General features: G+C 45.6%; 2 protein-coding genes across 2 annotated transcripts in view; one reads left to right on the top strand and one right to left on the bottom strand.

Annotated features, from left to right (window-relative positions):
* Positions 1-4,261, top strand: part of NDUFA11 (NADH:ubiquinone oxidoreductase subunit A11) — a 19,398-nt gene extending 15,137 nt beyond the window's left edge. Inside the window, exons 2-4 of the mRNA XM_085871023.1 lie at positions 1,340-1,432; positions 2,373-2,495; positions 4,065-4,261. Coding sequence (XP_085727149.1) covers positions 1,340-1,432; positions 2,373-2,495; positions 4,065-4,171 — 323 coding nt within the window. The 3' untranslated portion in view covers positions 4,172-4,261. The remainder of the gene's footprint in view (positions 1-1,339; positions 1,433-2,372; positions 2,496-4,064) is intronic.
* Positions 4,262-9,524: 5,263 nt separating this feature from the next.
* On the bottom strand, positions 9,525-10,688 carry WDR83 (WD repeat domain 83). The gene has a single exon (XM_085871025.1). The coding sequence runs from the start codon at positions 10,555-10,557 to the stop codon at positions 9,610-9,612; it is 948 nt and encodes a 315-aa protein (XP_085727151.1). The 5' UTR covers positions 10,558-10,688; the 3' UTR covers positions 9,525-9,609.
* Between the last annotated feature and the right edge of the window lie 3,979 nt (positions 10,689-14,667).

Below are 14,667 nucleotides of genomic sequence, written 5' to 3' on the forward strand. Positions count from 1 at the left end.
ATTGTGATGTTTCAGTTTGTAAGATTTGATGAGTTTGGTTGGAATAAACTCCCTCATTCTGTTCAATCCCATTCTTCCCTCCAGGCCTTCAAAACATCTGTTCACCACCACCTCTTATCGTCCCCCATCCAAATCCTTGATCTTTTCTTCCACCGTTAATCCACCCCAAACCCACCTCCTTCATATTCCCTGCTTTCCTTCCTGAAGGTCCCTGTAATGTCCATCTTGTATTCCCCATGTTTCCCGCCCCATCCCTCTCCCTTCCACAGATCTCCTAATGTCTCTGTTCCCCACTGTTTTGTCCTTCCCTCTCCTGCCCCTCTTGTCTCATGCCCCCCCCCTTGCTGTGCATTGTGTGTTAGCTCTCATACGTGCCTCGACAAGGTATACAAAAAAAAAATTTGCGAAACTTGAGGTTCATTGAAGTATTATGAAGGTGATTTGTTTTCTTCAGTCTTCAAGTACAAAATTCAATTTAAATGAAAATATAAATATTGTAAAATTTGTATAACTAAATTAATTCATTGTTTTAATACCATTTTACGCAGTTTTTATGACATCACCTTGTCTAACGCATTACATTAGTTCTTTGTGCCTGCTGTATGTGTCCATTATAACATCCTTAAAACAGTAAGTTTCCTGTTTGGAATGATTTTCAACTTTGTTTGACTGCTAGACAGGCAGACAGAGTAAAAAAAAAAAAAAGTATCTCACTCCTCTCTGTGCATGTGTGATTGGGACAAATTCTGGGCCAAGGGATGGTAAAACGACAAGACTTGTCTTCCTGTTCATGTTCCGATTTGTGTTCAATATGTAACATTAAATTAAAATAAGTTGTTTCTCGATCATAAACTGATAAGACAGACAGACAGACATGAACCAACTGCCTAACCCCGCTTTTCGCTTTGCATGCGCAGGGTTAATTACGGACGGGATGACTTGTATAGTCCCACTCCCTGTGAGGGGGAGAATTACGACTATGATTTTATGGCCTGTGCAAACCCCAAGTGCAACCACTGGTTTTAAACTCGTTCATTGGTTAAGGTGTGCATTTAAGTTAGATTCAGAGAGACACACACACACACACACACACACACACACACACACACACACACACACACACACACACACACACACACACACACACACACACACACACACACACACTTCTCAAATTGTAGCGGGATTCAATATTTATTTTTATTTCTTTATTGAGGATTGTGATGCTTCGATTTGTAAGATTTTATGAGTTCAGTTGTAGACTTTGGGAAATGCATACATTTTATTTTTCATGATATTACTGGCTTTCGTTATTGATATCCTCCCTGTTGCTTCCTAGGTCTTGTTGGCTCCTTAAGTGTCCAGGCACTGACTACTCGTAAAACAACTTGGGATGGTGTTTGGTTCACGGCGTCATCCACAGCAACAGTGGGTGAGTAGTTTTATGCTGTGTAGTGACTTAGAAATCCACGGTGCACGGCATATCTGGGTAATATTATAGATTCTAGATGCTTAATCTACAAGTTGATAATCTATCCCCATGCATTTTGAAAAAAGATGTGGGGGGGGGGATATTGTAATCGTGTCTGCCTGTCTGCCACAGTGTCCTTTGTGAAGGGTAGGCGAGCTATTATCGGCACCCTAAACAAATTACAAATTCCTGGCCCAACTACTTGGTTGAGTGTTAGCCCTGGCCAGCTGGTTCGTGAAAGACTTGGGCAGGAAAAAAAAAGTCCCCCAAGCCAACCCCACAGGAACGTGGGATTAATTGTGGCCACAAAGATGATGATTTTTTTCTTACCCACTTCTTGGATGCTATTATGCATTTTTCTTCAAGAACAATAAAAATATCTTATTTGGCTGCTACATCAATGCGCATTTTAAAAAGTTTAGAGAAAAGATGTTAAAAGCAAATTCATGTATTATAACCAAACAATCTTAATTCTGCTAATAAAATAACAACGCATGAAGTGCGTGCAGGATCACTACTTTGGCTTTGTTTACATAAACTGTGACATTATAATTTGGTGTGCAGCCTTTGGCTGCTGGTTGTATAATTGCTGGGAGCACGGCTGTGCCGCTGATGCAGTGCCCCCGTTTCCAGTCAGCTGGTACTTATTTTCCGACATCGGAAGGATACACAGGCTGAGTCAACCCACCTGGTGTTATTTAAAGGAAACACAGGGACTCGAGCTCAAGACCCTAATATATTAAACCAATCACCTTAACCGTTAAGCCAACACCAAGCTTTACTGTGTAGTGATTCTCTGCATATGTAGAAATGTACAAGTATTTTTTTTTCTCAATCTTAATTTCTGTACCTCATTCACCATCTCCTTTTTCTCACCTCCTTTTCTTGTCTGACCTTTCAGCGGCAATGGGGGCAGTGTTCGCTTTGGGTACGTGCCTCAGTGCGCAGGTGCGAAATAAACCCGATGACCCACTGAACCACTTTGTGGGCGGCTGTGCAGCAGGAGCCATGTTGGGAATGCGAGGTGTGATCATGGGTCATATATCACTGCATATTTGCACAGTTGATGAAATACAGGAAAAGGCTAGTTCAGCCCATCTTGTCTGTGCTCAATACTCTTGCAATACTCACCATACCAAGTAGTGCTGTCTAACCTGTGTGCCATATGGTGGTGGTGGTGGTGGCGGGGTAGGGGAGGGGGACGGGTGTACGGAAGGAGATAGGTAGGTGTTAGATAGTGGGAATGGGAATAGTGAGAGAAGAGGAATGGGAGGAGGTACATAACAGAGAAGACTGCTCTTCACACCATTTTGGGGTGGTTGGGGAAGGGGATTCTATAGAAATGTATTTGGAGGGGGAAGGGTAGTGGGATGATGACTTTTAAATGTAAGAAGGCCTATGAAAATATATGTAGCTCCCTTTGTTTCATTTTCTGAAAGCCAGCTTATCTTGATTGATATGAGATGTAAAATAAAATAAAAGGTCACTTTTATCTATTTGGCCGAAACTAATCATTATGCCACTTAAAATACAAAATTGTGATTGCCATCCACCCCTGTACTGTAGATCACCCTTTTGTAAAGACAAGCAGCCAAAGTGACCTCTTTTAACAACAAATGCCAAGTGAAGTTCTTTGTTGTACTTTGCAACAGGCCGGTGACTAACAAAATGAGACGATCCTATCTTTAGCCAAGATTGCTACGCCTCCTCAGATTTTCTTTTTACAATTACAATTATACATTTTGCAGCCTCCAAATATTGTATTCCAATTTCTGTCCCCATTAAACCAAGGTTGACTTACTACAACAATATTATGATCCTCATCATCGACTTTAAATTTCCAGCTCTTCCATCTTTTATTCATTCTCATGGACTTAGTAGAGATTACTTCAAAATCATCCTTAAATGTCATTTTTCTTTCCTGCCTGCTGCTACCACTTGTACTGTTATACGTTACCCCCCCCCCCCCTTTCCCCTTATAGCCTTTCCCCCTTTTGCCCATAAAATCCTTTATCTCAGTGATTCCTAAATCCTAGATTTACTGCTCACCTCCACTCTTTTGATCCTATTTTCTTCTGTTTGTTGAACTTCCTTCCGGATGTGGTTAAATCCCATTCTTCCCTCTGAGGCTTTAAGCGGGCGGTGGACCACCATCTCTTGTCATCCTCCATCCCAGCCTGTGACATTCAGCCATTCTTATACCCCCATCCCTTGCCTCGATCTTTTCACTCATTAACCCTACATAACCCAACCCTCTCACAGGTTTCTGTGTTTCCTCCCCTCCTCTCTCTCCTCCTTTCCTGTTCATTAATTATCTTGATTTTTTTTTTATCTACCTATTGCCCCAATGTTAGTTTGGTGTCTTTTTACCCTAGAATACCTCGCTCTTCTATGATCCAAGAATTTGTATACAAAAAAACCCCAATCTCTTCCCCATTGCAAACCTTCATGCACAATTTATTTTGGTTTCTTCCCTCCTTCTCAAAACATTCCGTTTACCCCAAAAATGTTTCCCACAGTTTCACCATGATGTATAATTTCTTATACTTTGTTGTGATTATAATTAGCTTCTTTCCCCCCCCCCCGCCCCCAGCCCACAGCTATTCCACTGGGACCACTGCCTGTGCAGGATTGGGTTTTTTGGCTATGACGGGCAAGTTTGGCAAGCAGCAAGGATGGCGTATTTTACCAACACCATGAACTGAACAGATTTGCTTCCAAGTGGCAGATTAATTAATTATTGAGCACGAAGTGACACCAAGATCAATAAAGTATGCGTTTTCAATCGCTGATCTTTGTGATGACCTATTTATATTTTGAGTCGTTCTCTTTTTGTATATCAAGTAATTCTGAGGGGGGATTGACGAGTTCTTGTTGATCTTACCTCACGCAATCCTTGATATTACTTGCCGGTTTAAAGTTGAAATTAATTGACAAAACAAAATTTAATTGAAAGTCAGTGTTTCACAAACTTCTGTGTGTCTCAGTCTGTCTGGATCATTCTTTTTTTTTTTTAGTCTGAACCCCTGAACCCACAACGTTTTTATCATTTGAGCTTTTGTTGTCAAATTTTCAATAAAGCTTTATTATGAGAAGTTGGAGAAGACAAATCAAATAATTTTGTTGAAATAATTTTTATCTATCGATAATTCCAGCAATCTCTGTGTGTTTGTCTGTCTGTCCGTCTGTCTGCGACCGCCGTTTCTCGACGACCGCCGGTCCAATCTCATTGAAATTTGTCAGGAATATTGCCGGGGACCCGCGGATGTGCCTTTTCGAGGTTTGATATCGATCGGACGAGCGGTTCCCAAGTTACGGCCATTTATCTGTCGACCAATGACAAGACACGGTGCTATGCCATCACGAATGACGTCACAATTAAGTTTATTTATTTATTCTTTTTTTTTTGCACGATTGGCGGTCCGATCTGATTGAAACTTGCCAGGAATATTGCCGGGGCCCCGCAGATATGCCTTTTCAAGGTTTGATATTAATCGGACGAGCGGTTCCCAAGTTACGGCCATTTATCTGTCGACCAATGACAGGACACGGTGCTATGACGTCACGAATGACATCACAATTAATGTTTATTTATTTATTTTGCACGATTGACGGTCCGATCTGATTGAAACTTGCCAGGAATATTGCCGGGGCCCCGCAGATGTGCCTTTTCAAGGTTTGATATTAATCGGACGAGCGGTTCCCAAGTTACGGCCATTTATCTGTCGACCAATGACAGGACACGGTGCTATGACGTCACGAATGACATCACAATTAATGTTTATTTATTTATTTTGCACGATTGACGGTCCGATCTGATTGAAACTTGCCAGGAATATTGCCGGGGCCCCGCGGATGTGCCTTTTCAAGGTTTGATATTAATCGGACGAGCGGTTCCCAAGTTACGGCTATTTATCTGTCGACCAATGACAGGACACGGTGCTATGACGTCACGAATGACATCACAATTAATGTTTATTTATTTATTTATTATTTCTTTTGCACGATTGAAACTTGCCAGGAATATTGCTGGGGACCCACGAATGTGCCTTTTCGAGGTGTGAGAGAGAGAGAGAGAGAGAGAGCGAGAGAGAGCGAGAGAGAGAGAGAGAGAGAGAGAGTGAGAGAGAGAGAGAGACAGACAGACAGACAGACAGACAGACAGGCAGGCTGCTGCACATACTGGCACTCACCTACGTGCACGCACCTACGGGCCCGTACTAGTTATTGTAATTCTTCGACCCTTTTTTTTTTGTTTTGTTTTTTGCTCTATTATCAGTTTTAACTTCTGTTTTTTTATTCTCAGTAACCACTTGTCCGATTGACACAATTTTCAGTTTAGGAGCAAACCTCCCCCCCCCCTTCTCCCTCCATGGAGAATATTGTTATGTTTGTAGGGGGAGGGGGGTTAGAAGTTACCATTGAACAGATATAAGTGTTTCAAGTAGCATGGTCCATGCATGAGTAGCGAGCCCACCTCAGTGTAATAAGTAGGGAAACAGCTTAAGAATTGTCTTGTTTGAATGTGCACCATACAGGGGATGGTGCATGGTCATAATTAGGGATTAAGGTTTAGGAAATTGTACGTACATAACCCTTTGTAATGTCACACTGGGTGGGACCGGCTGGCATGGGGGCTCTGCCAGGCAACGGAGAGCGGTGGGCAGAGCTAACGACACCCCCAGGAGCGGAGCTGTGGACGCCTTGAGGGAGGAGCCTGAATCACGTGGGTTCGGGATGTTAGGGAGATTCGTGGCAGAGAGGGAAGGAGAGAATTGCATTGCATTGCAGAAGAAACTGTTGCTCTGTTTGTTCTGTCTGCCTGCCTTGCCCCGTTCGTCGACCTGCACATGTGCCTTCAACTCTCCTGCTCACCGTCTCATTGCCTGCTCACCTCATCATTGCCTGCTCATCCACCAACAGCTTAGGCCATCCAATTCACATTTTCAATCCCGTTCTGTGATTAAATCTGGTATGTGTTGTGCCATCAGTTTTATTGTCATTGTATATAACTAGTAGGGGCGGGCCCGTAGGTGAGTGCCAGTATGTGCAGCCCTCTCTCGCCCCCCACTCTCCCCCCTAGTCTCTCACCCCCCTCTCTCCCCCCTAGTCTCGCCCTTCCTTTCTCCCACCCCCTCTCTCGCCCTTCCTTTATCCCCCCCTCTCCCACCCCCCTCTCTCGCAGATATTGGTCGACAGATAAATGGCCGTAACTTGGGAATCGCTCGTCCGATTAATATCAAAACTCGAAAAGGCATATCCGTGGGTCCCCAGCAATATTCCTGGCAAGGTTCAATCGTGCAAAAGAAATAATAAATAAATAAATATTAATTGTGATGTCATAGCACCCTGTCCTGTCATTGGTCGACAGATAAATGGCCGTAACTTGGGAAGCGCTCGTCCGATTAATATCAAACCTTGAAAAGCACATCCGCGGGGCCCTGGCAATATTCCTGGCAAGTTTCAATCAGATCGGACTGGTGATCGTCCGTTATTAATAATTTGGGGAAAAAATTGGCATGAGAAGGTGGAACGACACCTTCAGCTGCCATATATACAACTTTTCAACACTGAAAAAGCAGTAAAATGGCCGTAACTTGGGAACCGCTTGTCCGATTGACATCAAACCTCGAAAAGGCACATCTGCGGAGCCCCGGCAATATTCCTGGCAAGTTTCCATGAGATCGGACCGGCGGTTGTCGAGAAACAGCGGTCGCAGACAGACAGACAGACACACAGAGATTGCTGGAATTATGGATAGATTATTTATTATCAATTCCGTATTCCCCCTTTCTTCCCCATTCCAACCCACCATCGCATTCCTTCGTCAGGTCAATTTTCCCCTGGTTTGGTTTTGGAAATAAACCCATCTATCTATAATTTCAGCAATCTCTGTGTCTGTCTGTCTGTCTGTCTGCGACCACCGTTTCTCGACGACCGCCGGTCCGATCTCATTGAAACTTGCCAGGAATATTGCCGGGGACCCGCGGATGTGCCTTTTCGAGGTTTGATGTCCACCGAACGAGCGGTTCCCAAGTTACGGCCATTTATCTGTCGACCAATGACAAGACACGGTGCTATGACATCACGAAAGACGTCACAATGAATGTTTATTTATTTATTATTATTATTATTATTTTTTGCATGATCGACGGTCCGATCTGATTGAAACTTGCCAGGAATATTGCCAGGGCCCCGCGGATGTGCTTTTCAAGGTTTGATATGAATCGGACGAGCGGTTCCCAAGTTACGGCCATTTATCTGTCGACCAATGACAGGACACGTTGCTATGACATCACGAATGATGTCACAATTCATGTTTATTTATTTATTTTTTATTATTTCTTTTGCACGATTGAAACTTGCCAGGAATATTGCTGGAGACCCGCGGATGTGCCTTTTCGAGGTTTGAGAGAGAGAGAGAGAGAGGCTGCACATACTGGCACTCACCTACGGGCCCGTACTCGTCTATCTATAATTCCAGCAATCTGTGTGTGTGTCTGTCTGTCTGCGACCACCGTTTCTCGACGACCGTAGGTCCGATCTGATTGAAACTTGCCAGGAATATTGCTGGGGCCCCGCGGATGTGCTTTTCAAGGTTTGATATTAATAGGATGAGCGCTTCCCAAGTTACGGCCATTTATCTGTCGACCAATGACAGGACACGTTGCTATGACATCACGAATGACGTCACAATTAATGTTTATTTATTTATTATTTCTTTTGCACGATTGAAACTTGCCAGGAATATTGCTGGGGACCCATGGATGTGCCTTTTCGAGGTTTGAGAGAGAGAGAGGCTGCACATACTGGCACTCACCTATGGGCATGCACCTATGGGCCCATACTAGTTGGTTTTAACAGAGCTAAGGTTTTTTTTGTCTCTTCCTCAGTTCTCACGCGCACAAACTCACCATTATTCGAACATCTGAGGGAGTAAACAGCCAGTTTGGCCAAAACATCCAGCATTGGTCTTAATCGGCGTGAACATGACATTTGGTTTATCAGGAGTGGGATTTAGAACTTGAGGACTTCCAAATTTAAAGTTAATTGTTGTTGTTAGATGTTTTGGAATGCACTACTTGCAGAAAATGGGTCAAATTAAAGTAATGCTTGACTTAGGTACTCAATTTCAGGGCGTCTTGCTAAATAATGTACTCATCAGACCAGCCTCCTGTCAAAAAGTAGTCTGTCACTATAAATAGCTGACATCTACTTGATGTTACACTGTTTTGTCATTTTAAAGAAAACAAAAGTAATTTAAGATTCCTGTGGTACCTTGACAGTGACCTCAACAAAGTGATTGTCAAGTACAGAATTAAGGTGTTCTGTATTTCTTTGATAACAACCACCACCATCAGTGGCCACCTCTGGTCTCAGGACAGTGCAGGAAGGAATAAGGGAGTATGGTGTCAGGATTTAACAGATTCAACATAACCTCTGTCTAAGGTGGGACCTCAAGGTGGACATGTTCACATTCCAGGTTTCAATTGATGAAAGACTACATCTGATGTGTCGGTTGTCAACAGTGAACAGCCTCTATAATCCGCAAAGGTCTGCACCTCCAGTCACCATACTTGGGAGGTTCTTACTTGAGTTATTTTCAAGCACATGAAACAAACTTTTCAAAGCCACAACTCATGGAAAAGTGCTGTCTGTCTGTGTCTGTGAGCAGGATATCTGAAAAACAAAAATTATGGACAGATTCAGACGGAATTTGGTGGAGAGGTTTGGTGTGCGGACGACTCGATTCGATTTTGGTGAGAATCTGGATCCCCATTTTTTTTATTTTTTATTTTAAAATGCTTCTTCACCATTGAGAGATGGGGCTAAAAAACGATAACTCAAAAAGTTGTTGAATTATGACGAAACTAGGTGGACGAGTTGGGTAAGTGACAAGAACAAGCAGATTAGAGTTTGGTTCAGGTCTGGATTCAGATCCGACCGATCAACCGAGTGCTGTTCTGGTTACTCAATGTGACAATGAAGTTGATGAAAAGTTTTTTTTTAAAGTTTTTTTTTTAAATTATATGATAAAAATGTAACTGTAGAGGGCAGGTAAAAATTTGTTGGCAAGAACACATCAAAAAGCAACTGGACACAGAATGTAAAGGAATAGAGTTTTATAAAACAGATGATCAAGTTGTTGCATCCTCAAGCTCATAACTCTCCTCTCTCCAAAGCATAACAGTTCCAGAATGAGTCGTGAGAAGGGCAGGTGCGCTCGGGTGAAACGCCAGGGAGGAAATGACCCCTTTGCCAACAGGCAGCTCTAACACCTTTGAACCTTCCAGCAAGTCCCAGAAACAAACTCGGCCATCCTCGGAGCCACAGACGATGTGAGTGTCCCGCTCGGAAAAGCAGCATTCCACGCGGTACGACGACGCTCGGTGTCCAGAAAACTCTCCGAGAAGTTCTCCGGATTCCTTGTCAAGAAGCCGGAGAGTCGAGTCGAGCGAGGCTGCGAGGACGCACTGTCCGTCTCGACTCAGAGCCACGCTCGACACGGGACATCCGATGTGGTCCGAGTAGAGCTTCCCGAGCCTGACGTCATAGCGGCGAACACGACCGTCCACAGACCCCGTGACGATCTCGTGCGGGGACACGCGCACCGAGGAGACCCCGTCGCGCGCCTCGGGCAACGTCTGCACGGCGCTCGGGCGGCGCGACCTGGTATCCCAGCAACGCGCCGACCCGTCGATGGACCCCGACACGATCACCGTGGACTCTTCATTGAAGTCCACGCAGTTCACCTTGCCCACGTGTCCACGAAACCTGCGCACTACTTGTCCGGACGCCACGTCCCACAACACCACGGTCTTGTCCCCAGAGCACGACGCCAGTTGACTGTTGTCGCACGAGCCGACGGTGTCCAGGACCTCGAACCCGTGACCGGTGTACGTTTTGAGCAGACGACCAGTGAGAGGGTTCCACAGGCGCAGGGTCTTGTCACTCCCGCACGTCATGCAGTAATGACCGTCCGCGCTGAAACGGACAGCCCGCACGGTCCCTTGGCGACAATCGAGCGTTCGAAGGAGCTTCTTCGGGAGTTCTGGGACTGTGGGCCGCGGCAAAGGAAAAGCCATGTCGTCTCACAAGTCACCACGCGACACCTTGATCAAGGTGGAAGGATCTCAGAGAGCCGGTGAGGATTGTATTCAAGTGAACACAGTGAGTGGAACAACGCCGATGGACCACAAGCGTGACGTGTTCTCAACCCGGAAGTGATATAATTATAATTATAATTATAATTATAATTATAATTATAATTATAAATATAAATATAAATATATTTGAAACCAATTCGGAGTTTCTTAAATCACGTTTATTCAGTGATCATTTATTTTATTACCGTCGTTCACACCTAAATTACATGAGTTTCTTACAGGTGAACAGAAGTATTTCATTAACCGATGTCATACGGTGTATACACCGCTCGAAATGTCACAGAAGAATAGGAGAAATTAAAAAAGAATAAATTTATTTTTGAAGAAACAAAAAGTTATGAAAAACCCATTACAAAACAAATTGTCCACATAGTTAAAAATTTATTCAAATTTATCGTGCGATTTGTCGGCAAATATTCGACCAAACTTTGAAGGGTGACGTCATTGAGCTCAATGATATGGAGGAACTATTTTATACTACCGGATATTGAGAGTGCTTTTGTTGATGAAGCCACGCCGCCGCCATCTTTGGACTCCCGACCGACCGAAAGTTCCGGTGAACAACGTGGAAAAAAAAATCAGATTAGTATTTTTTTTTTTAAGTTGTTATTTTTTATAGGGCTTTTTTATGTTGTGGTGAGGACCAAGAGCAGGTTTTTAAATAAACTTTATTTTATACAGCTTTTTGTGTTGTATTGAGTACCAAGATGGCGGCCGGTGACATTTTATTTCAGCAAACCAGTTAGCCAGATGTATTTAGTTCAGTGGTCCACACAGATTGTGGTGTTGTTTTTTCTCACAAAGCATTATTATGCGTTTTCTTGGTTCTATCATCTATCTATAATTCCAGCAATGTGTGTGTGTGTGTGTGTGTGTGTGTGTGTGTGTGTTTGTGTGTGTGTGTGTTTGTGTGTGTGTGTGTGTGTGTGTGTGTGTGTGTGTGTGTGTGTGTGTGTGTGTGTGTGTGTGTGTGTGTGTGTGTGAGTGAGACCGCTGTTTCTCGACAACCACTGGTCCGATCTAATTGAAACTTGCCAGATATATTGGTGGGGCCCTGAGGATGTGCCTTTTCAAGGTCTGATATTAATCGGACAAGTGATTCCCAAGTTATGGCCATTTATTTACCAACCAATGACAGGACACGTGCTGCGTAGGCGTGGCCGATGCGCCATTTAGTTACCAATGACAGGACACGTGCTGCGTAGGCGTGGCCGATGCGCCATTTAGTTACCAATGACAGGACACGTGCTGCGTAGGCGTGGCTGCGGAGGCCGCTGCACGGCCGTCCGACGATGTCACGTGCCATGCTGGTGACGATGGGGATCGATCGGTGCCTTAGTTACCGTGGGGTAGGAGTGCCAATGGTAAATGGCAGTGAATGTCATGGCAAGCAAAGACAGGGAGGTAAAGTTGATTTTAATTAACTCTGTGTGTAAGTATCACAGCAGTTGTTACTTCAATGCAAGCAATAATTCGTGGAATGATGTGAACATTCCGTACGGGCACGCACTACTTTTGGATAGTGATGACTTACTGTATTCTAATAATTTCTCGATTTCTTATCCGCATTTATAGATAAACACAATGCCCCAATCCAGTCGTCGTTTATGAGAGCGAAGGAATGGCCTGTGTGTTTGTTTGAAAGTTTTTTTTTTTTTGCCTGTACGGCCACGCACATATGGGCACGCGAGAGCGAAGGAACGGCCTGTGTGGTTGTTGTTTCTGGCACGCGGTTTGAAAGTTTTTTTTTTTGTATGTACGGGCACACACGTACAGGCACGCACGTACGGACACGCACGTACGGCCATGCGAGAGCGAAGGAACGGCCTGTGTGGTTGTTTCTGGCAAGCAGTTTTAAAGTATATATATTGTTGTGGTTGACCAAATTCGCAAACCACCATTCAGGTCCCTTAGGTGAGATATCTCGGTAAGTATATGTGTAGTTAGGCCCAAACCCGTTGTCTAGTGGGAATACATGTCATTTATGCGTGCTGCGACTCTTCAGGATAGCCGTTTTTCTTTTACTATCTTTATTTTGGACCAACCGCCATTATTACCACCACCAACCACGTCTCAACAGTCATCACAACATCAACCACCCACCACAACGCCGCTTCACCACAACAGCCACGACCTTTACCGTCACACCTCGCAACCGTCGCATCGCCACCGTTCTTGCGCCGCTTGTGGGTACCAGTATTGGACTCGTGCAGGGCGCGCGCCGAACAGCGTGTACAAAACCACGGACTTTCCGCAGAAAAACGGATCAAAAACGACTCACGCCCACTTTTGTTCCGTCCAATCGGTGAGCGAGGGGCGATTTGGCCCCGCCTCCAGGGCGTTGGAGGGCGGTCGCTATATGCAAATTCATGGATCAAAATGCATTCACGCCCACTTTTTCTCGGGCCAATGGGGAGCGAGGTGAAAGGTCGAAGGCAGGGGGTCAAAGGCGAAGCCACGGGGCTTATATAAGTGACCGCGTTCGTCAGTCGAGTCAGTTAAGACTTCGCAGTCGGTGGAGTTGGGAAGAAGAAGCAGTAGGTGTGCGTTGGAAAGAGTGAGTTCGGAGTTCAAGAGAGTCGGCGGTGGAGCTGGAAGGAAGTTGCGCGTTGGAACGAGCTGTGCGTTGGAACGAGTTGTCGGCGGAGCTGTGGAGAGGTGGCGGCGGCGAAGACGGACGAGGGGGTGCTCGCGTCGGTGCCGGGAGCTGAAGGCGGGACGCCGACGGCGCGACCTGGTCGAGGTGGAGACGCTCGTCGCGGGACCCGAGACAGAATAAAAATCCTCCTTCCCCCGAGCATCAGCAACCCCCTCCTGTTTCCCCCCGCGCTGAGATAGTGCGACAAAGGGGGCCCCTTTTCCCACCCCCTACCAGACACTGTCCGCGAGGCCCGCAGAGTTGGGGCACCATCGCCACTTCGCGCCTCATCATCAGACGGGTAGGCCCGACCCGGTCTCGGCCCCAGGCCCGCCTCATCCTTGAGGGTGGTCTTTTTCTTTGCTTTGAGTGTGTGTGTTGTCGGCGCCGTCTGTGAAGTAAAATTGTATAAGTGTTGCCGTGTGCTCGGTAGTCGGATAGCTCTGCATTGTGTCTTCGCTTTTACATTTGCTTTTTGTGTAAAATTGCATTGTGTTTCTTTTCCTTTTACATGTGCTTTTGGTGGAATTGTATATGTGTGCTTTCCGTTCATCGCGAATAAATGTGCTTTATGTTGAACTGTTCTCCCGCTTCGCTTCGTCATTTCTTTCATTGAATCCTCATCTTGCTTCACGTAAAGGGTTGGTAGTGGGCTGAATACGCCCGATAATTAATCGAACCGTCGAGGCCGACGATAACACCGCTCGGTTATCCCGATAGTACGGAACGGGTCGCTAAAGTGGCCCGTGTCCGAAGTCGACCTGCGGCGAGGTGCGATCGCCCGGTCTACCCTCCGTGTGGGTACTTAGGTAGGTCGAATTTGGCGAGCAACCCTATCCCACGCGGGGGCCGATTGGCTCGATCGCGGTGAGACCGAAAGGTCCACCCGTGACTGGTTCCCGGCGTTAGTCCGAGAGGGTCACGACTGGATTGTCCGTCCGGTGGGCGACGTGCCGCGATTCGAGTTACGTGGCCGTCAGCACGCCGGCGGGCGCGAATCCGTAACAATATGTATTTTTTTGCACGTACAGCCACGCACGTACGGGCACGTGAAAGCGAAGGAACGGCTTGTGTGGTTGTTGTTTCTGGCACGCAGTTTGAGTTTTTTTGCGGGGGGGGGGGGGATGGGGAGCGTTTGCACGTACGGCCACGCATCTACGGGCATGCACTAGTCTATCTATAATCCCAGCAATCTCTGTGTGTCTGTCTGTCTGTGACCGCTGTTTCTCGACAACCACTGTTCCGATCTAATTGAAACTTGCCAGGTAAATTGCTGGGCCCTGTGGATGTGCCTTTTCAAGCTTTGATATTAATCGGACGAGTGGTTCCCAAGTTATGGCCATTTATTTACCAAAACAATGACAGGACTGTGCTATGACATCACAACTGAC

The sequence above is a fragment of the Eptatretus burgeri genome, chromosome 2 (assembly GCF_056783735.1).
Source record: "Eptatretus burgeri isolate ZD-2024b chromosome 2, Ebu_testis_v1, whole genome shotgun sequence".
Lineage (NCBI taxonomy): Eukaryota > Metazoa > Chordata > Myxini > Myxiniformes > Myxinidae > Eptatretus > Eptatretus burgeri.

Excerpts from the sequence above, each read along its gene's own strand:
- WDR83 (XM_085871025.1), bottom strand. The coding sequence starts at position 10,557 with ATGGCTTTTCCTTTGCCGCGGCCCACAGTCCCAGAACTCCCGAAGAAG.